We start from the raw sequence: 19,157 nt of genomic DNA, 5'->3' as shown, positions 1-19,157 counted from the left end.
TGCATAATTTCATACAGTTCATTTTTATAATTTGCATTTCTCTGCCAGGTTTTCAGTCTTGACCTGTCTTTCCTTGATCATGTTCAGCAGAGTTATTTTAAAGTGTGTCTGCAAAGTCTGTTATCTCAATTCCTTGTGGTTTTGTGTCTGTTGTTTACTTCTCTTGTTTTCTGTTATGTCATCTTTCAGTCTCATGTGGCTTTTTATTTTTAGTGATAGACATTATATATGAAAAATTGTAGAACTAATTTGAAGCCTTGGATGGTATTCTTCTCCAGAGAGGATTTACATTTGCCCCTGCCAGGGGCTTGGAAATTAGCAACCCGGGATTGTCTCATCCAATCAGGGATTGAGATGATTAAAGCTGGCCATCATTCCCTGTTAGGGCAATTTGCAGTTGATTCTTCAGGGTCCCAACCTAAGGAGTGGGAGACTTAGCAGGGCCCCTCCTCAGTGGACGCTGAGCTCCAGTGTTTATCTCCCTGTGAGCTCTGTGAGGCTGTGAGTTCTAGGTCAGCTTTTTAACCTGTTCTTTGTCTCTTCTGTCATTGGAAGAAAACCCAAGGGGGAAAAAGAAGACCTTGTTCTCTGGTGTTCCCTTTTCTCAGCCCTGTAATCATTATGTTTTGTCCACCTCTCTAGTTCTCAGTCAGAAGATTGATCTAAATTACCTAGTCTATCCTTATTGGAATGGTTCCTTTATATAGTTCTATTGAAGTAGAACCACTTCATGTGTTTCATAAGTTTACCATAACACTGTTCTGTTTGGGCCTGATTTTAACTTCATTTTTATTTGCTTTGGTTTTCGTTTCATTTGGTTTTTGGTACTAAGTTTACCTTTATGACTCTCACCCTTTATCTGATAATAAATGTACATTTTCTTTTATAGTTTCTTTTAAAATCTTCTAAATAGTGTAGCATTAAGGATGTTCTTAAAAGTAATTAAACTTATTTATTTGCTTTTTAGGATAACTTTCCAGTTGATCCTCCATTTGTTTGAGTGGTGTTACCTGTTCTCTCAGGAAGGTAAGTGTAAGTGATTAATTTATCTTTATTTTTTTATTTTTTAATTTTTTTAATAGAGATGAGGTCTCACTATGTTGCCCTGGCTGTTCTTGAACTGCTGGGCTCAAGCGATCCTCCCACCTTGCCCTCCCAAAGTGCTGGGATGACAGGCGTGGGCTGCTGTGCCTGGCTTATTTATTATTATTATTTTTAACATAGTGTGCACCAGAATTCATGTGGAGAGCTAGTCCCAGGGTTTCTGATTCAGTAGGTCTGTGGTGGGACCTGACAATTTACATTTTTTAGAAGTTACCAGGTGAAGTTGATGCTATTGATCTGGGGCCCACATCTGGAACCATTATAAAGCATTATGTTGCTGATAAGTAGAGTTTTTAGTGACTCATATATATATATATACACACAAACACACACATACATATATATACACACACACACATACACGTATATATATACACATACCTTTTTGTCATAAAAACCAAGGGTTTTTCAAATGTAAATTGTGATTGGGGGTTTAGAGAATGTTATGATTACAGAGTGGTCCCCACATGCCTGTGATCCTAATTATACTTCTAGGAATCATTATGGGAAATCTCATAGATGTAAGGAGCTGGCTAATTACTTCTAGAGGTGATAATTGCAGTTTAGTAGAATCCAATGGTAATTGTCTTGCAGTTTTACTGAAGTTTGTATTGCTTCTTTTTTGTGGTTGGAAGTCTTACAGAAGTGGGGAAAAGATCGCAGTTTGCTAGGTTAGTTGTGAAATGTCCTGTAGACCCTCAGAGTATGAGCAATTTAAAGTAACTTGAGGATTTTGAAACACTCAGTTGACTAATTCTATTATGTGACATAATCTACATTATGGTGATTAAAATCTATATCCAGCCCTTACTTTGATGATTTCTATGGTTGAGATAGTAATAGTTGCATTTATGGTAAAAATATGAGTGACTATTTCAGACTTCAGAACCTTCTCCAGAAGAGCTTTGTTCCCACAGTTATTTTTAGTTGTATTTGCTTTACATGCTTATATATGTGTTTTGGGGGCTAACATCAAGAATCATTTCTGTATAATCAGAATATGTATTAACTGTGGTGTTGATACTACAGAATAGTTATCTGGACGTTATATCCATCTGTAAAAGCTCAGAGAGACAAGTGTTTTTTCCTTTTTTTAAACCCTTAGTATTACATATGGATGTGCTGAGTTCATTTTGAGTTCTACCACACAGTAAAGTAATATTGTTTTATTCATTCATTCATTCATTCATTCATTCATTCATTGAGGCAGAGTCTTGCTGTGTTGCCCGGGCTGAAGTGAGTGGTACAATCACAGCTCACTGGAACCTCTGCCTCCCAGGCCCAAGCCATCCTCCCACCTCATCCTCCTGAGTAGCTGGGACCACAGGCATATGCCACCATGCCCAGCTAATTTTTGTATTTTTGATAGAGACAGGGTTTTACCATGTTGCCCATGTTGGTCTCGAATTCCTGGGCTAAAGCGATCCATCCCGCTCAGACTCACAATGTATTAGGATTATGGGTCTCAGCAACTTTACCCGACCCAATATTGTTTGTTAAAATTTTTTTATTTATTTACTTCTCTTTTGCTTTTCTGTTTTTCTTTTAATTTTTAAATTTCTATTTTTTTCAATATTGTTTTTTAAGAGTTTACTTACCTAACACCTGCAGCCTAATCTTTGCCATATCTCCCAAAATGTTCTGTGAGTGCCAATATAGTGGTATGTTAATATATATTTGTTTTGTGGGGATTTCAAGGTTTGGGGGAAGCCAGGTTCACAATGTCTTTTACCAAAGGACTTCTTGGAGCCTTAATGCTATTTTCTATTTTTCCCAAATTTGTTTAGTAATGTTCCTGACAGCGTCTCAGAGGATGGTGTCCTCTGGCTTACTCTCTGGGAAATGCTGTTCTGTTGGAAATCCAGAGTTCTGAGTGATTCCCATGTGTTTTCTTCTGCAGAGTAGGAAATGCTAAAGTGACCTCTTAGTGGGCAGATGTTGCAGGTCTCCTTTTGACAGATTGTTACAAAGTCGATCACAAATATACTATTACAGTGAGTGGCAGTCCCAGGTTGGGTGTGAAGCAGAGTTGTTTAGAATTGTGTACTGTTTTATTTTGTTACCTTTAGAGCTTCTCTAGACTGTTTTGGCTTAGGCAGTGAAATTGCTATAAAAAGTACTTCTCTTGACATAAAACCTCATGGTCAGTTTTGGAAGTTGAATGTTAGGTAACCCAACCAAATACTTATGTATACAAAATAAACACAAGGCTGAAAAATACTAAACTTTTAACCTTTGTGTCTCTTGCTCACCACACCAGCCTTTTACTTGTTACCAGGCCATAGTTCTTTTGTTTTTCATAGGTGAATGTCAAAATGTCTTTTTAATGAAGCCCTTACTGACTGGGGAGAAAAGACATAAGTATTGTGCTTCAGTTTATGTGGTGGTTTATAAAATTGTGTATGTTGACTCAGTATTCCCATAAGCATGGGAAAAGGAAGACAGGTTATTTTTTTGTTCAGAATCTTATTTGAGAGAGAAAAAAGATCAAGGAAAATATTTGCACAAAAATCTGTAAATTCAGGATAAATGTATGAAAACATTTAAAACTGTGATTATAAAATGGATCAGCATAGCTTTTCAACTTTTTGTTGTAAGAATCCCAAGAATGTAAGTTTGCGATCTTAGTATACCACCTAGAAGTGAGACAAATGCATGAAGTTATGAATCATGCCATTTTTAGTTTTAAAATCTGTTCCATGGTTTCTTCATTGATTGTTTTTTCCCACAGTGTGTTATGGTCCTTATTATTTGGATGAATAATTTGAATAATAAGTCAGCTTGTGACCTAGCCAAATAAATCTTCTGATTCCTAGTAAAGTGTTTTTCATGATACCAAATGCCAGCTATATAAGAGGAGATTAAAAGTACTAAGTACTCTGAGTACTCCATTGATGATCAAATGCTAACCATGGGCCAGGCACGGTGGTTCACACCTGTAATCCCAGCACTTTGGGAGGCCGAGGTGGGCGGATCACTTGAGGTCAGGAGTTCAAGATCAGCCTGGCCAAGATGGCAAAACCCCATCTCCACCAAAAATACAAAAAATTAGCCAGATGTGGTGGTGCGTACCTATAATCAGAGGGAAAGTTTCAGTTGTAAAGAATACTTAAATGCCATTTAAGGAAACGGGTTCTTCTGCCCCTATTCTTTGGAATATTTAGGGTTAAGTTCTTAGTTTTCAACATCTTAAAAATTTCAAAGTATTTGTTCTAAGAGCCATTTCAAACAATTGACTAGCATTTCAGAGCAATTACATGAGAGTAATACCATTAGAATTTTTAAATTACCCATAGTCCTATATCCCTAACAAGTATGTTCATGTTTGCATGTTCTCTTCTCATCTTTACCGTGTGTATACTTCCTTAGTAATGGCACATAGAAATTGTTTAAGCAAGGATAATTCTTGAGATAAATTTGTATGTTTCCTTTTTTCTTTTTAAGGTATGTATTGGGTGGAGGAGCGTTATGTATGGAACGCCACACAAAACAGGCGATTATTTTCTTATAATACTCAATTTTCACCCTAATAGAGTGTTTTGATTATGTAAGTTAGATTGTAAGTAGAAGGTTCTCTTAAAGAAATTTTAGTGTTTTTTTTTTCATAGCTCCTACTTTCAAGAATGAAAAAAGTAAACCACTAAAATGACATTTTACTTGGTGCTGAGTCTATGCTAGGATAGACATTAAGAATGACCTTTATTTAAGGTTCTAATTTGCTTATGTTGGGCACTGACAACATTGGTTTGTTGTTTTTTGTGAGATTCTGGAAATGGTCCAATTTTACTTTTTCCCCTTGACTCCAGACCTTTTCACACTGATCTGCTGCTGTTGAGGTATATGCCTTTTCGTTAGGCCTTCTCAAGTGGAAATCAGGAATGCTGCTGTGTTCTAGAGAAGTTTTGTTCTTCCTGTAGGGCTGAAGCACTGCCTACTCAATAGAATCGGTCATTGTGCAAAGAAATGCCACCTGACTCAAAGGCAAAGCCAGAGTGCAGCTTGGAGCAAAGAAGGTACTTTTATTAAGAATTTTACAGAGACCATAAGATATAGTTTATATTACTTTGTGAGCCTTCCTCCTGTCTTGACTTAGTTCTTTTTGAGAGAATTCATTTCATTTTCATTTGGTTTGTTTTCTTCTTGTTGAAAAGATGATCTATAGAAAATATAAAAGTATAAGAAAATTAAAGATACTAACTGATAATTGCTTCGTGATTTAGTATCTGCTTGTTTAGTCTTTGTTATATTTACTGTAGGCAAATATGTCTGCAGTTGTAAATTAATTATTGGTCTGTATACCTTAGTGAGTTAAAAGTTATATGTACTTTGAAGTTTTGCCAAATTGAGTTCATGCTGTAGACTTAATTCCTGATGAACTTTTATGTGCTAGGCACTAGTGTTTTTTAAAATTAATTAACTAATTAATTAATTTTTCCTTTTTTTCCCTCTGTGCCTATGCTTACCAAGTCTTTTTATTTTTCACGTTTTTTTTTTTTTTTAAATCTTTCAATTCTCTTAGTAACTTAAAAAGAGGGTATTACTAATATCTGCATTTTGTAGATGAGGTAACTGGAGGTAGGTAATTTGTCCAAGGTCACAGGTGGCATAGCAAGGATTAAAACCAGACAGTCTGGCTGCCAGCACCCAACCAAGAGGAGCTGAGAGCAAGACACAGGGCAGAACGATGTTGGTCAGGCTGGTTTTCTGTTCAGTTAACACGGAATGCAGGCTGTAACCTTAATTCTAGAACATTACTGAGAAAGCCTTCCAAAGCGGTAGGTTTTTTTTTTTAGCATGACCCTGACTTTTAGCAAGAATTTGTGATTTAAAGGCAACATGGTGCTCTAAGAAGCTTCCGTTCATTCTTATGGAGGGACTGGTAGTTGAGCTAAATAGTGAAATCCTGGAGCACACAGCCTTTAGGGCAGCTTCTGACCTATTTCTATGGTCAGAAAAGACACTTGTCTTTCGCTGCTGCCCACAGCCTCCAGTTATTCACCTTCAGAATTTCCTAGGCTATGATCACATTCAGATGAGAGATCTGTTTTGTTTTTTCCAGGGTAGGAGGAAGGGAGTCACCACCTATACTAAGCAGTCTAGTCTTCTGTATATAAATGAGCAAGGTCGGGGAGCCAAATTTGTGAACCTTGTGTAACCCTGAGATTCTCCAAGAGAATCCAAGAGAATGTCAGGATTACACATGGCGGTAAAGTGGTCTCATGTTAGTTGTCTCCACAGCTCTCATCAGAAGCAGACACAGATACTTTTTGTAGGAAAGCACCTCTAACTTAAGCCTGTAGGATTCCCAATGATTAAAAGCAGGCAACTATGAATTCAGTGAAATCACAGCATTCAGGTAGTTAACCCAACAATTTGAGAATTGTCAGAAACAATGAATAATCCCAAAGATTATAGGTTTTGGAATTATCAGATACAGAACACAGACTTCAATTATTAGAATTGTGAGAAAATAGTTACTTGTGAAATCTAATATTTATTAAAAAAAAAAAAAAGATGGACTTATAAAATTGAGTGAGCAGTAAGACCACCAGGAATGATGAGGAAGACCTGAAAGGAAAATGGATGAAATAGAACTTACAGAAATAAAATATATAGCTGGGTATGATGGCTCACACCTGTAATCCCAGAACTTTTTGGGAGGTTGAGGTGGGAAGAAGGCATGAGCCCAGGAGTTGGAGAGGAGCCTGGGAAACATGGTGAGAACTCGTTTCTACAAAAAATACCCCACCACCACCACAAAAAAAAAAAAAAAAAAAAAAAAAAAAAGGCTGGGTATTGGGCACCTGCCTATAGTCCCAGGTACTCAGGAGGCTGAGGTGGGAGGATCACTTGAGCCCAGGAGGCCGAGGCTGCAGGTTCGTGCCCCTGCAGTCCAGCCTGGGTGATGGAGTGAGACTGTGTCTCAGAATAGAATGAAATAAGGAAATAAAAAATGTAATTGTTGAAATAAGAGACTCAGTGGATGGATTAGACACCAGAAGAAAAAATTAATTGGTTAGATGATTATCTCCAAAAAGTAAGTCAGTATGTTACACAGAGAGACATGGGAATAAATGATAGGGCAGAAGATGGTGAGATTGGGGAGGGGGAGAGGGAGATCAGAATGAGGTCTAAAATATGTCTTAGATGAATTCTAGGAGGAGATACTAAAATTATATTAGAAAGTGAGAGAAATAGAAGTTCCAAAGGATAGAAGGAAGACCACGTAAGTCAGTCACAACAAATGCAAATGGACTAAAGTTACCAGTTAGACAGATGGAACTAATAAAACAATATCCAGCTGTTTTGATACATCATATTTAAAATACGAGGATGTGAAAAGATTGAAAGTTTTTATAAAGGAGAGAGAGTGATAAAGATATGCCAGTATATATTAACCAAAAACAAGTGATGGAGCTTCAGTATCAAACAAAATAGGGTTTTGGTACAGAAAGCATTAGTAAGAACTTGATGCTAAATGACTGTTAATTAGGAGGATGTAGCAATTTTCATATTTTATGTACCTATCAAAATAGCCACAAAATACAGAGGAAAATCTGATAAAACCCCAGGGAGAAATTTACAAGTCTGCCATTGTATTTGGAGATTTCAACATACCCTGCTTACCATAAGTAAGTTACACAGAATGCCCATATATAGATTTGAATAACCTATAAATGAAAATGATATAATGGACAAATATAGACCTCTGTACCCAATAATTAGATATTCTATACTCTTCTCGAGCATATGTGGACTGTGGGAGAAACATTAATTATATATTAATCCATAAAGCAAGTCAGAATATTTAAAAACAATTGGTACCATCCATACCATACAATTTATAATTTAAATAAGAAATTAAGGTTAGAAGGCAATAATGAAGAGATTAACCAAAAGCTACATGAATTTGGAAATTTAACACCCTTGTAATTCATGGTTTAAAAAATCCAGTGAAATTTTAGAATGCTTAGAATTGAACCATAGTTAGAATACTACTATCTACTCCTCTCTACTAACTACTCCTCTCTCACGCCCTCTGCGTCCCTCTTCCTATCTGGAACATTCAAGAAGCTAATTGTTTTCAGTGAAGAACACCTCAAATACTGAAAAGCAGAAACAGAACAGATGTCATTCTCTGATCGTAGTTAAATCTATAAGTTAGTAACAAAACCAGAAAACAAATGTTGATTTGTGGAATTTTAAAATTCATGCAAACAGCCCTTAGGTCAAACAGGTATTTGAAATTAAAACTGTAGAATATCTAGAGAATAGCAATAAGGCAATCATTACTTATTAGAGACTAGAGGAGAGCTCAGAGGAATGTTCATTGCCTTAAAATCCTTGTCATTAAGAAAAGAATGAAAATGAATGAAACCTCTAACTCATTCTTAGAAAGAACGATCAAAAAACCTGAAGGAAAGCAGAATGGGGAAATTATTAAAGATATACAAGCAGAAATCAGTGAGTTAGAAGAATAGAAGGGGCTAAATCCCCAGTACAGTAAAGCCGCTGCAGAAACATTTCTTTAAGCTGGGCTTTGAGTACCTTGCTACTGATAATTGAGAATGGGAAAGGCCAACATTCTTATTTTCTCTTCATGTTTTGGGTGGTGGGCAGTAGGGTTTGGAAGTGACTGCTTCACAATCATTTGGGAGCTTCAGGGTATATGTACTTTGTATATACAGTTTGTTTCTGAATCTTTTATTTTTGTCCTTTTAGTGAAAATACGGACTGATTGAAAAATGCTTTTTCATTAAGTTAAGAAAAGCGTGTTTCTACACATTTTATATCTTAGTTTTTTGGCTGCATTATGGCTGGGCTTTACTATTTTAAAGAGCTCTTAGAAGTTGCAAAAGGTGACCCTGTATAAAATGGGAGAAGTGGCCAGGCATGGTGGCTCACACCTGTAATCCCAGCACTTTGGGAGGCCAAGTTGGGTGGATTACATGAGGTCCGGAGTTTGAGACCAGCCTAGACAACATGGTGGAACCCTATCTCTACTAAAAATGTAAAAAATTAGCTGGACATGGTGGCAGGTGTCTGTAATCCCAGTTGCTGGGGAGGCTGAGGCATGAGAATAGCTTGAATCTGGGAGGTGGAGGTTGCAGTGAGCCGAGATCACCCCATTGCACTCCAGCCTGGGTGACAGAGTGAGATTTCATCTCAATTAAAAACCTCAATGAGCCTGTTAAGCAAAAGGAAAATGGAACTTACCTGTAATTAGAAGTTAACCAGAAGCTTTCAAAAATATATTAGTTGACAAGGAAGTCATGAAAAAGAGGAAAATCATTTAGGTGATCCCTAATAGTAAAATATGTCAAAACCAAGGTAAAATTAGAAATACAGACATTTTCTAAATGAAATTCAAGGCTGCCAGAATAGAAGGACAGTATCAATATAATATAATCTCTTTTCCATTAATGTTTAAAACTTGTCCTATACTGACCTATAAATTTGCCCCACTGATGAAAAGGAATCTGAAAATCGGGATACAGATACTGTGGGAAGAATGATAAAATTGAACTTAATTGCAGCAACAGTCTAGTCCCTGGACCAGGCCCAAAAAAACAAAACAGAAGCATACTCAACTAGGATTAACAATTCAGTTAGCAAGGGGCCAGGAGGCCTATTGTAATTGAGTGGTTTTCAGTCTCTTGAATATGTGGAATTACCTAGAAGCTTTTCCACACCCAGACTTTTCAGATGTTCTCATTTGTTAGGCCTGAGCCAAGGCCCAATTCTATATTTCTGCTTGTTCATTTCCTGTAGGTAATTCTGATACATACAAAGACTAAACACTAAGAACAATTCCTTGAATATAGTGGCAACCTCTACCTGGAATAGTCCAAATTCTAATTACCCTGATTCCTCCACCAACAGTTCCCAAACTCGTGTACTAGAAAGTCTTGTGAATGCTCTTTGGGAAAAAAAAAAACAAAAAACTCATGGCCATATAAATTCGTTGTTCTGAGGGGTCCCATTGAATTTACCAAGCATTTCAAAAATTGATTTGTTAATCAATAATTGCAATGTGCTGGGATTACAGAAGTGAGCCACCATGCCCAGCCTTCCATAAGGCATTTAAAGGCACTTCCAAAGGTAGAATCAACAGACTTGCCAAAAGTCAGTGACAAGATCTCTAGACTCAGACTTGCCTTTAAGTTCCAAACCCCGGCAACCCAAAGCCAATCAATTGTCCTCCCAGAAGGACATCAGATAGCAATTAGCACATGGTCTTCGAATTCTCCAGATCAGCTCCAAAATGATATATACTACTAACAGGGGAAACATTGTGAACTGAAGTCTTTAACAGATAACATTAATCAAAAACATTTCTCTGGGTAAATGATTACATATAAAATACATTTCTCACCAACAAAAGCCTCTATAAATTTCAGACTGATCTGATGACAATTTAACTTACTTTTAAAATGCATAATTATGTCAAATAAATGCCACTACAAAGGCCTGAATACAATCTCTGAGTCTCAGGTCCTCCCAATCTTCTCAATTTCACATTTGATTATACATATATTTGAGAGAACATCACTCATTATTTGTTTCAGGAGTATTATTGAAATATTATCCGATATTTCAGATATTATCAAAACTAGTTGACTGGAAGTCACTGCTACTCTTTCTACTAAAAGAGTAGGATCCTCATCAGTAGACAGAGACATATAAGAATATTCATACTACATCTACGAAGTGTCAGTATCAGGCAGTGGCTTCAAAGCCAAAGTGGTGGTTGAATATAAAGTGGAATTTTAATTGGCGAATGAGGCAGGTAATGAGAAATGCTGATTCAATAACAACATGAAGTCCAGGAAAGCCTGTGGTTGTGAAGAATGTTGAGCCATAGAGTCCACAGAGATAGGAAAGGGGGCCTCGAAATATGCAGAGACTTGTAGAAGGGTAAATACCTGAGGTAATTGTGATGGGTAGTGCTTGAAGTATTTGCTTTTGACTACATTCTATTAGGCTGTCTACAACCTTGGAAGTTTCTTGAGAGCAAGAATCAAGTCTTTTACAGCTTCCAGCATGCCTCTGTGTACACAACAGGTCCTCAATGAATAATTTGTTACCCTACTTTGTCATAAAATATAGGACATGCTTAGCTATACAGCATGATGTGATTTGATCATACCCAAACTACAAGTGGAGAATAGCAGCATTGAATCTGTTTAAAAACAACACTCCCTATACGCTTTCACCTTCATAATATATTTGTTTGAATATTGGTTCTACCCATATGTTTTTAGGTAATAGTACGATCTGTGGTGTGCCTAAGTAAAACTATGCCAAGAATTTTATGGGGCCAAGCAAATGCACTGCTCTTAGTTTTGATTAAGATTTTAGATGTTCGGAAATATAAATTCAGATATTGGACAGTGAGGGTTTTATTTTGGAGGATGGAGGAGATTGAAGTGTTGGGGTAAGACTGCTAGGCTCTTTGAGACTTGTGTATGGGGTGGGGAGAATATACAAGTTTACCAAATCTTGTAAATTCTCACAGTGCTTAGTTTTGTGACTGCACAAAAACTGGCATTGTTTTTCCTAGGTTTCAGTGGAGAAATGTAAGCTGTGAGTTTAACATCCTGTTTACTGTGTTTTGGTCAGGATTTTGCAAGTTTTTGTGGAGAAAATTATATTGCTTTTTTATCCTGTTTGTAATGTATATGTATATCAGTATGCTTCCTTGTGTTTTATTGTGGTAAAATTGTATCTTGCATATAGATAAATAAGACTATTAGTGTAGATTTAAAACCATCTTTACTCTGAGGTGGCAGCCTTGTCCAATGAACCGTATGTTTAAGCCTTGTATATATATCACACTAGACCCCAGCATGGTGGCATGCACCTGTAATCTCAGCCACTTGGGAGGCTGAGGCAGGAGGATTGCTTGAACCTAGGAGTTTCAGACCAGCCTGGGCTACATAATGAGATCCCATCTCAGTCAGTCAATCAATCAATCAGTTACACAAAAAACATCAAGATCTTTCTTGCTCTTTTAGAATGTCTTTCCCAGACATTCTAACAAATGTCTCAGTGCCTAAAACAATGAAAAGGGTTTATGACAGAGTTACAGCAGTCATCAGAGAAAGAAAAATCCTGGACAGATTGCAAATGTATACCAGTTATGAATTCCTATGACTGCAGTTGAAATCCAGTGTTCTTTTTGGGTGTATCTGTGTTTAATAACTTGTTTTCAAATTTAGAAGACTGTAGCTATGGATTCTTCTTATAGAACTTGACCTTGAGGGACTCACAGTTTAATGTAACAGAGAACTAGAAACCAAGAATTAAATGCAGAGAGTGAGGTTTTGCAATACAGGGTGTATACAGGGTGCAGAGAAGCGCTGTGGCACCATATTCTGGCCTCATCTTCTACTGCTCTAGACTTCCTGAAATGCCATTTCCTGACCCTAGCTGGACCTCTCTCTGTAGGTGCCATTCTCTCTCCTTGGAACCCTTTTCCACACCTTCAGTGCCTGGCAAAGTTCTATTTCTTTGGAAGCTTCTTGACGCCGGCCTCTAGCTCATCCAAATAATTGATTTGTCTATATCTCTGTTATTTTTTTTATAAATAATTACCATCAATTCTTATTATTTGCAGTAGTAATATTCTATAAAGTTGGTTGGAACACTGAATTAATCAAACACCAAACCTTTGTTTCCAGGGTAAATATATACATATATACATATCTCACTTAGGTTATAATCTTAATTCCTAAAAACAACTCATCCTGGTAGATTGAATTTTCTTTATTTCCAAAAGAATAAAGGAAATACAGAAGTGTTAAGTGACTTACCTGAAGCCATTCTGCTAACAGGTGCCAGAGTTATGATTCAGATCCCATCCATTTGGCCCCAGAGCCACAGCATCTTACACTACCCTGCGCTGTCCTCTACTGTCTCAGTCCTCAGGTCATCTTTGTATGAGAGTTGAAACAGGAAGACCAAGGGTCACATTATTTGACCTTAGCTTGGGACGTGTGCAAGGAGTGACAGAGTTTTCACTACTGTGTGTCTATCCAGGAGTCACCTTGAAAGCTCCACAAGTTTTAATTTGGGGATTACAAAGACATTTTAGCAAGTATGCAAATTTGCAAATATGGGATTTACAAATAATGAGGGTCAACTATATTTGTGAGTGATTGCTGGGGTCTGTTTCATGGTAATCCCTTCCCCCAGTAGTGTGCAATGTTTCTTTAGCTTCTTTGATAGTTTATTTATTCATTCATGTATTTATTATGTACTTACTATAAGCCAGGCTCTGCTTTAATCTGTGATGAACAAGCTGGAGATTAAGGTCCTGCCCTGTGGATTTTATATAAGAGTAAGAAAGACAGATAGCTAAGTCTGGAGCTCAGCAGGTGAGGCCCAGGTTGGAATTATAGATTCACTTGACCAAGGTGAAACCTGGTGTGTGCCCTCCTACTACACATCCCCAGACATACTGCCAGAACATTTCTGTTCTATTCTTGTGTATAAACTCTTCCTTTTGAGCCTCTGTTCATTGACACATGTCAACATCTACTTGTCTTTTGTTGATTTTGAGGCCACTTGCCCATGTAACTGGCAGGACATTGAAGAAGAATCATACCGACCTGGTTCTTCTACCTACCAGCTGAGTTACTTTGGTCAAGCTCTTGGACTTCTGAGCCTGTTTCCTAATTTCAAAGGTGGTGATATGATGTGTTAGGCCCTGGTGGGTTGCAAGGAAGAGGTACACACATATGACCTTTGGTGATGAGGGCCGAATGTTAACTTGGATGGAAAGCCACCCAAGCAGCCATATTGTTGCTGGCCCTAGTACTTTCAAAACCTCACAGAACACTAATTTAGCAGTATTTAGGATAGGATTTGAGCTCTGAAGAACTATAGTGTGGTTATTTGTTCATATGTCTGTTTTCCATACTAGACCATGAGCTCCATGAGGGCAGGGTCTACAGTTTCATCTTTCTATCCTAGGCACTCAGTTCAGTGCCTGATACATACTAAAGAGACACAAATGTTTCAAAAGTTGAGGAATTTTCAACTCTTCCTGAAAGAATAGGAAGATATAAAAGCTTCTCAGAGAAGGTATTATTTAAGCTTGCTTGCTTGCTTTCTTTCTTTCTTTCTTTCTTTCTTTCTTTCTTTCTTTCTTTCTTTCTTTCTTTCATTCATTCTTTCTTTCTTTCTTTCTCTCTTTCTTTCTTTTGAGATGAAGTCTTACTCTGTCACCCAAGATGGAGTGCAATGGCGTGGTCTCAGCTCACTGCAACCTCCACCTCCCAGGTTCAAGCAATTATCCTGCCTCAGCCTCCCGAGTAACTGAGATTACTAGCCTCCACCATTATGCCAAGCTATTTTTTGTATTTGTAGTAGAGACAGGGTTTCACCATGTTGAAGTAGTTCAAGACTGCAGGCTGGTGTTGAACTACTGACCTCAGGAGATCTGCCTGCCTTGGCCTCCCAAAATGCTGGGATTACAGGCATGAGCTACCATGCCCAGACTATTTAAGCTGATTCTTTAAGGGTGAGTAGAAATTTTTTCCAGATGACTAAAATCTTGAGACATTATTCCAAGCAGAGACCAGCAGGTGAAAAGACACAGGGATATAGAGATGTTGAAGTTTAGCAAACACTGCTAGATTAAGAAAACAAAAAGGAAACAATCAAAATCAAAACTTAACATTAAAAATCACCAAAAAAAACTATGAATGGGCTTGGCGAGACGTCACGTCACAATTGAGTTAACTATCACTCAGTAATGGATGTAAGTTTTAGGGAAAAAACATAACATTCTCAGGTTGTTGGCGGAGTATCTAGAACAATTTAGAAATACAGGTATTGAATTCTGGGAGTAATTACACTGTAGTGAAATCATTTCCTTCTCTGCGTATGAAGCATGTATGTGTCACACTCTGTTCAAGGTGCTGAAAATCAGACTCTTCTCAAGGAGGTCATGAGCAATGAAGGGAGATGGATAGGTGAGCAACTGATTATCATGTGCAAGTGAGGTAATAGAGATGTGACTAAAATGCTATCTAAAGAAGAAGAAAGGAATTACTTGTAATATGTGGAGTGCTGGGGAAATATTTCTGAAATGAAGCTGGCCGGGCCTGATGGCTCACACTTGTGATACTGGCACTTTGGGAGATGGAAGTGAGGGGATCCAGGAGGATCTAGGAGTTCAAGACCAGCCTGGTCAACAGAGCAAGACCCTGCCATCTCTATATTTGAAAAATAATTGAATGTTTTTAACAAAGTGATATTTGAGCACTCTGGACACCATACAAATGTGGGACAGACAGAAGGAATATATGCAGCTTAATTTGAGTTAGCATTTTTTGAAATTTTATATTGTAGAAGTATACATATTTACTGTTGTGGAATTAGAAAGAATTGACAGGCAAGGAGGGCGGTCTACAAAGCACTCCATAGATCCATCATACTGAGACAATGCTTAATGCTTTGATGGATTTATTTAAACTTTCTGTGTACATTCGTGTATTGTATGCATACATGTGCATGGTTAAATAGAACATGTTCTCCTTGGTGTTCTGTTTATCCATTTATTGTTATGAAGTAAGTCCCCAAAGAGTACGTTTGCTTTGGCCGAGAGAGTCTTTTGCTACATACTGCTGTACTTAATGAAAACTAAAAAAGGGGCTAACTTTTCAGCCTTGTGACCTTGTGGTGATTCAAGCAGAGGCTTCATCAAAGGCAGATTCAGAAATGAACTTGGTGTGTGCAGGTGGTTGTGCTTGACACTATTGTTTGTAACAGTATGATAGGGATGACTTCAGTGTCCACCAACAGGAACTGGTTAAGTAAACTGTGGTCCATACAAATGATGCATACTGTGCAGCTGAAAAGAAGAATGAGAAAGACTCTGCACTCATGTAGAAGAACTCAGATTGATGGTGTGTGTGTTTTAAAAGGAAGAAGGAATGGTATCGTATGTGTGGTATGCTACTTTTTGTGTTGAGAGAGAAGAGTAGAATAAGAATATACATGTGTATTTGGAAAGATAAATTCTGAAATGATATATAAGAAACCAATTAAAAGTGTTTGGCTGTGGAAGGAGAATAAGACTCTGAATGGGATTTTGCCACATACTTTTATAGATAGTTACATTTAGAAATTTTCTGAACGATATGTACACATGACCCTTTTAAAAATAAGTGAATGAAGGAATGAAGTAGGATTATGAGAAAGAGATAAGAAAAAAGGATCTAAGGGGCTGCCCATCTTTTTAGTACCCAGTGAATACTAGTATGTAACAATAGCAGCAAAAATTGGAAGAGTAACCCCAGGAGGGTAGGGAGTCAGCCTTTCCTTTGTCCTTTCCTCAATTTCATATATTAACATATATTCTGAGAACAGTAAAACAATTTGAAATAAAAATGTCTCCAGATCTCTTAAAATAAAAGGAAGATGGGCAGCTTTATGTAGTGCACTTCCCACAAATGGGCTGGTTTCCCTCAAGAGGCAGGAGTTCTAGCCTACTTGGGATACATACGGGAGGAAAAATAAGAAAAAGAAAAGAGATTTAAAGATAAATAAATGAAATTATTTTCTTCTTTTCTTTTATCTTTTGTTTCCTTCTTTCCTTCCTTTTTTTCTTTTCTTCCTTTCTTTCCTTTTCCTTCCTTCCTTCTTCCTTTCCTTTCTTTTCCTTTTCTGTTTCCCCCTTCTTCCTTCCTTCCTCCCTCCCTCCTTCCATTCCTTCCCTCCCTACCTCCCTCCCTCCCTTCCTTCTTTCTTTCTTCCTCCAAACTCCAAAGTCACATTTCACTTAATTTTTATCCTGCCAAATTTGAAAGCATTTTAACTTAGTGATTTTAGTGTAAACAGGAGCAGGAGAGAATGTAATTATCTAGGTCTCGCTCTGTCACCCAGGCTGGAGTGCAGTGCCATAATCATAGCTACTAGAGCCTCGAACTCCTGGGAAGAAGCAATTTTCCCACCTCAGCCTGCCAAGTAGCTAGCATGACAGGTCTGTGCCGCAATGCCCAGCTGTTTTTAAAATTTTTTTTGTAGAGATGAGAATTCCCTATGCTTCCCAGGCTTGTCTTGAACTCTTGACTTCGAGTAATCCTCCCACCTTGGCTTGTCAGAGTGCTGGGATTACAGGTGTGAACTACTGCTCCCAGCCAAGAATTTAGTTTTGTTTGCCACTAGTGTTCTTGATATCTTCTCATATTTGAGGTTTTGGTGCTAGTGCTGAAGTATTACACTCACCATCCAAGGTTTACAGGACTTTTGTTTTAATATGGAACAGATGGAACTGTGTAGTTCTGCATCTTTGCAGGTATACATAATGTGCCTACCAGGGATCTGCTTTATATCCATTGAAAGCAAGAAGTAATACAGTAAAACTTTGTCTGGCTAGAGGCTTTGAAGGAATAGAGTGTTCTGCTTGAATTCTATTAACTTGGAAGTATGAAGGTGAAAAAAATTCAGAACTTAAATTTCCTTTGAATGCAATTTGGAAATATAGCCAATGATTCCACTTTTCTTCTCTAGTAAGTTTGGACCTTCTGATCTACTTGGTGTTTTATTATAGAACTCCTAGTGTGCCTGAAACTTAGATTGTGAAGACACTTTTTTAAAACTTTAGCTGTGAGAGGATGTAAATGGTTTTCTATAAGGCTGGATGAGAACTAATACTTGTACATATACTTTTTAGACTGAACTTCTGATTGCCACTTGTTTTCTTTTGGAACTCATGAAAATAAAACACATTGGATGGAGGGTGGGAGTAGGAAGGAGAGTTATGTGTTTTAATTGCATGCCATTGTTTCATATCGAGACACAATATAGAGTATCCCTGGCTTTTGACATACAGAAGGAAACACATTTTTCTACCTGCTGTATGGCAGAGGTCCCCGAACACCTGGAAGGATGACTGCAGCACAAATTGCTGAGCCCTACTCCAGAGTTTCTGATTCACCAGGTCCAGGGTAGGGCCTGAGAATTTGCACTTATGAAAAGTTCTCAGGTGCTGCTGGTGCTGCTAATCCAGAGACTACATTACTGAGACCCACTCTTGTCTACTAACTGTCAATTGTAGAATTCTAAACAAAAGCTTAGTTTGGTCTGGGATAAGAAGCACATAGATTATGGAGCAAATCATGAAAGATTCAACCCTTGATCCCAGCCTTGTGTGAACTCCAGGTACCAATTAATACACAGTGACATACACAGTTCTTGGTTTTCATGATTGCAAGTCATAGCCAAGTATCACGTGAGAAATTCGGTTTTCTTTGCAAGGCTTAGAGAGGCCAGGTGATTCTAGAAAAATGGGCCTTGTATTTGTTTTAAACCAGTAAAGAGCTTTGAGTGCTTATTAAATTGAAAGCTTTTAAAATTTATTTTGTATTGTATTGTATTTCTTTTGAGATGCAGTCTTGCTCTGTCACCCAGGCTGGAGTGCAGTGGCGTGAGGCTTGGCTCACTGCAACCTCCATCTCTTGGGTCCAAGTGATTCTCCTGCCTCAGCCTCCCAAATAGGTGGAATTACCGGCACCCACCACAACACCTGGCTAGTTTTTGTATTTTTAGTAGAGATGGGGTTTCACCATGTTGGCCAGGCTGGTCTCGAACTCCTGACCTCAGATGATCCACCTGTCTCAGGTTCCTAAGGTGCTGGGATTACAGGCTTGAGCCTCTACACCTGGCCCAAAACCTTTGTGTTTTTCCAGATATTAAACATGCTTCTTGTTTGAGAAAAAAAATCTTAACAATAACGTAGGAGAGTAAGAGAAACGTTTTTCCAAAAAAGAGAAATCATTGCGATTATTTTATTTTATTGAATTATAAAATAGTTGAATAATATAGTCTGCTTCATTAATCATCAAGCATGTTATGGATTTTCCATTTTTATAAGATCTGTATCTCAGTTCAGGTAATACTGGTAATTTTTGTACTGTATTTGAAGATAAAAATATAGGCCAAAATCATAGACCTTGCATAGAAGCTAGGTAATGAAGACAGCTCTAGAGGAACACATAGATACACACACACAGACACACATCTATATATAAAGTATGCAC

The 19,157-nt window shown here is 37.7% G+C and overlaps 1 protein-coding gene across 1 annotated transcript in view; it reads left to right on the top strand.

Annotated features, from left to right (window-relative positions):
• LOC126959465 (ubiquitin-conjugating enzyme E2 Q2-like) overlaps window positions 1-19,157 on the top strand; it is a 102,995-nt gene that overhangs the window by 14,473 nt on the left and 69,365 nt on the right. The window contains exon 5 of the mRNA XM_050798597.1: window positions 968-1,026. Within this exon, the coding sequence (XP_050654554.1) occupies window positions 968-1,026 (59 nt within the window). The remainder of the gene's footprint in view (window positions 1-967; window positions 1,027-19,157) is intronic.

Source organism: Macaca thibetana, chromosome 7 (assembly GCF_024542745.1).
Source record: "Macaca thibetana thibetana isolate TM-01 chromosome 7, ASM2454274v1, whole genome shotgun sequence".
Taxonomy (NCBI): domain Eukaryota; kingdom Metazoa; phylum Chordata; class Mammalia; order Primates; family Cercopithecidae; genus Macaca; species Macaca thibetana.
This window is presented reverse-complemented; position numbering and strand designations above follow the sequence as displayed.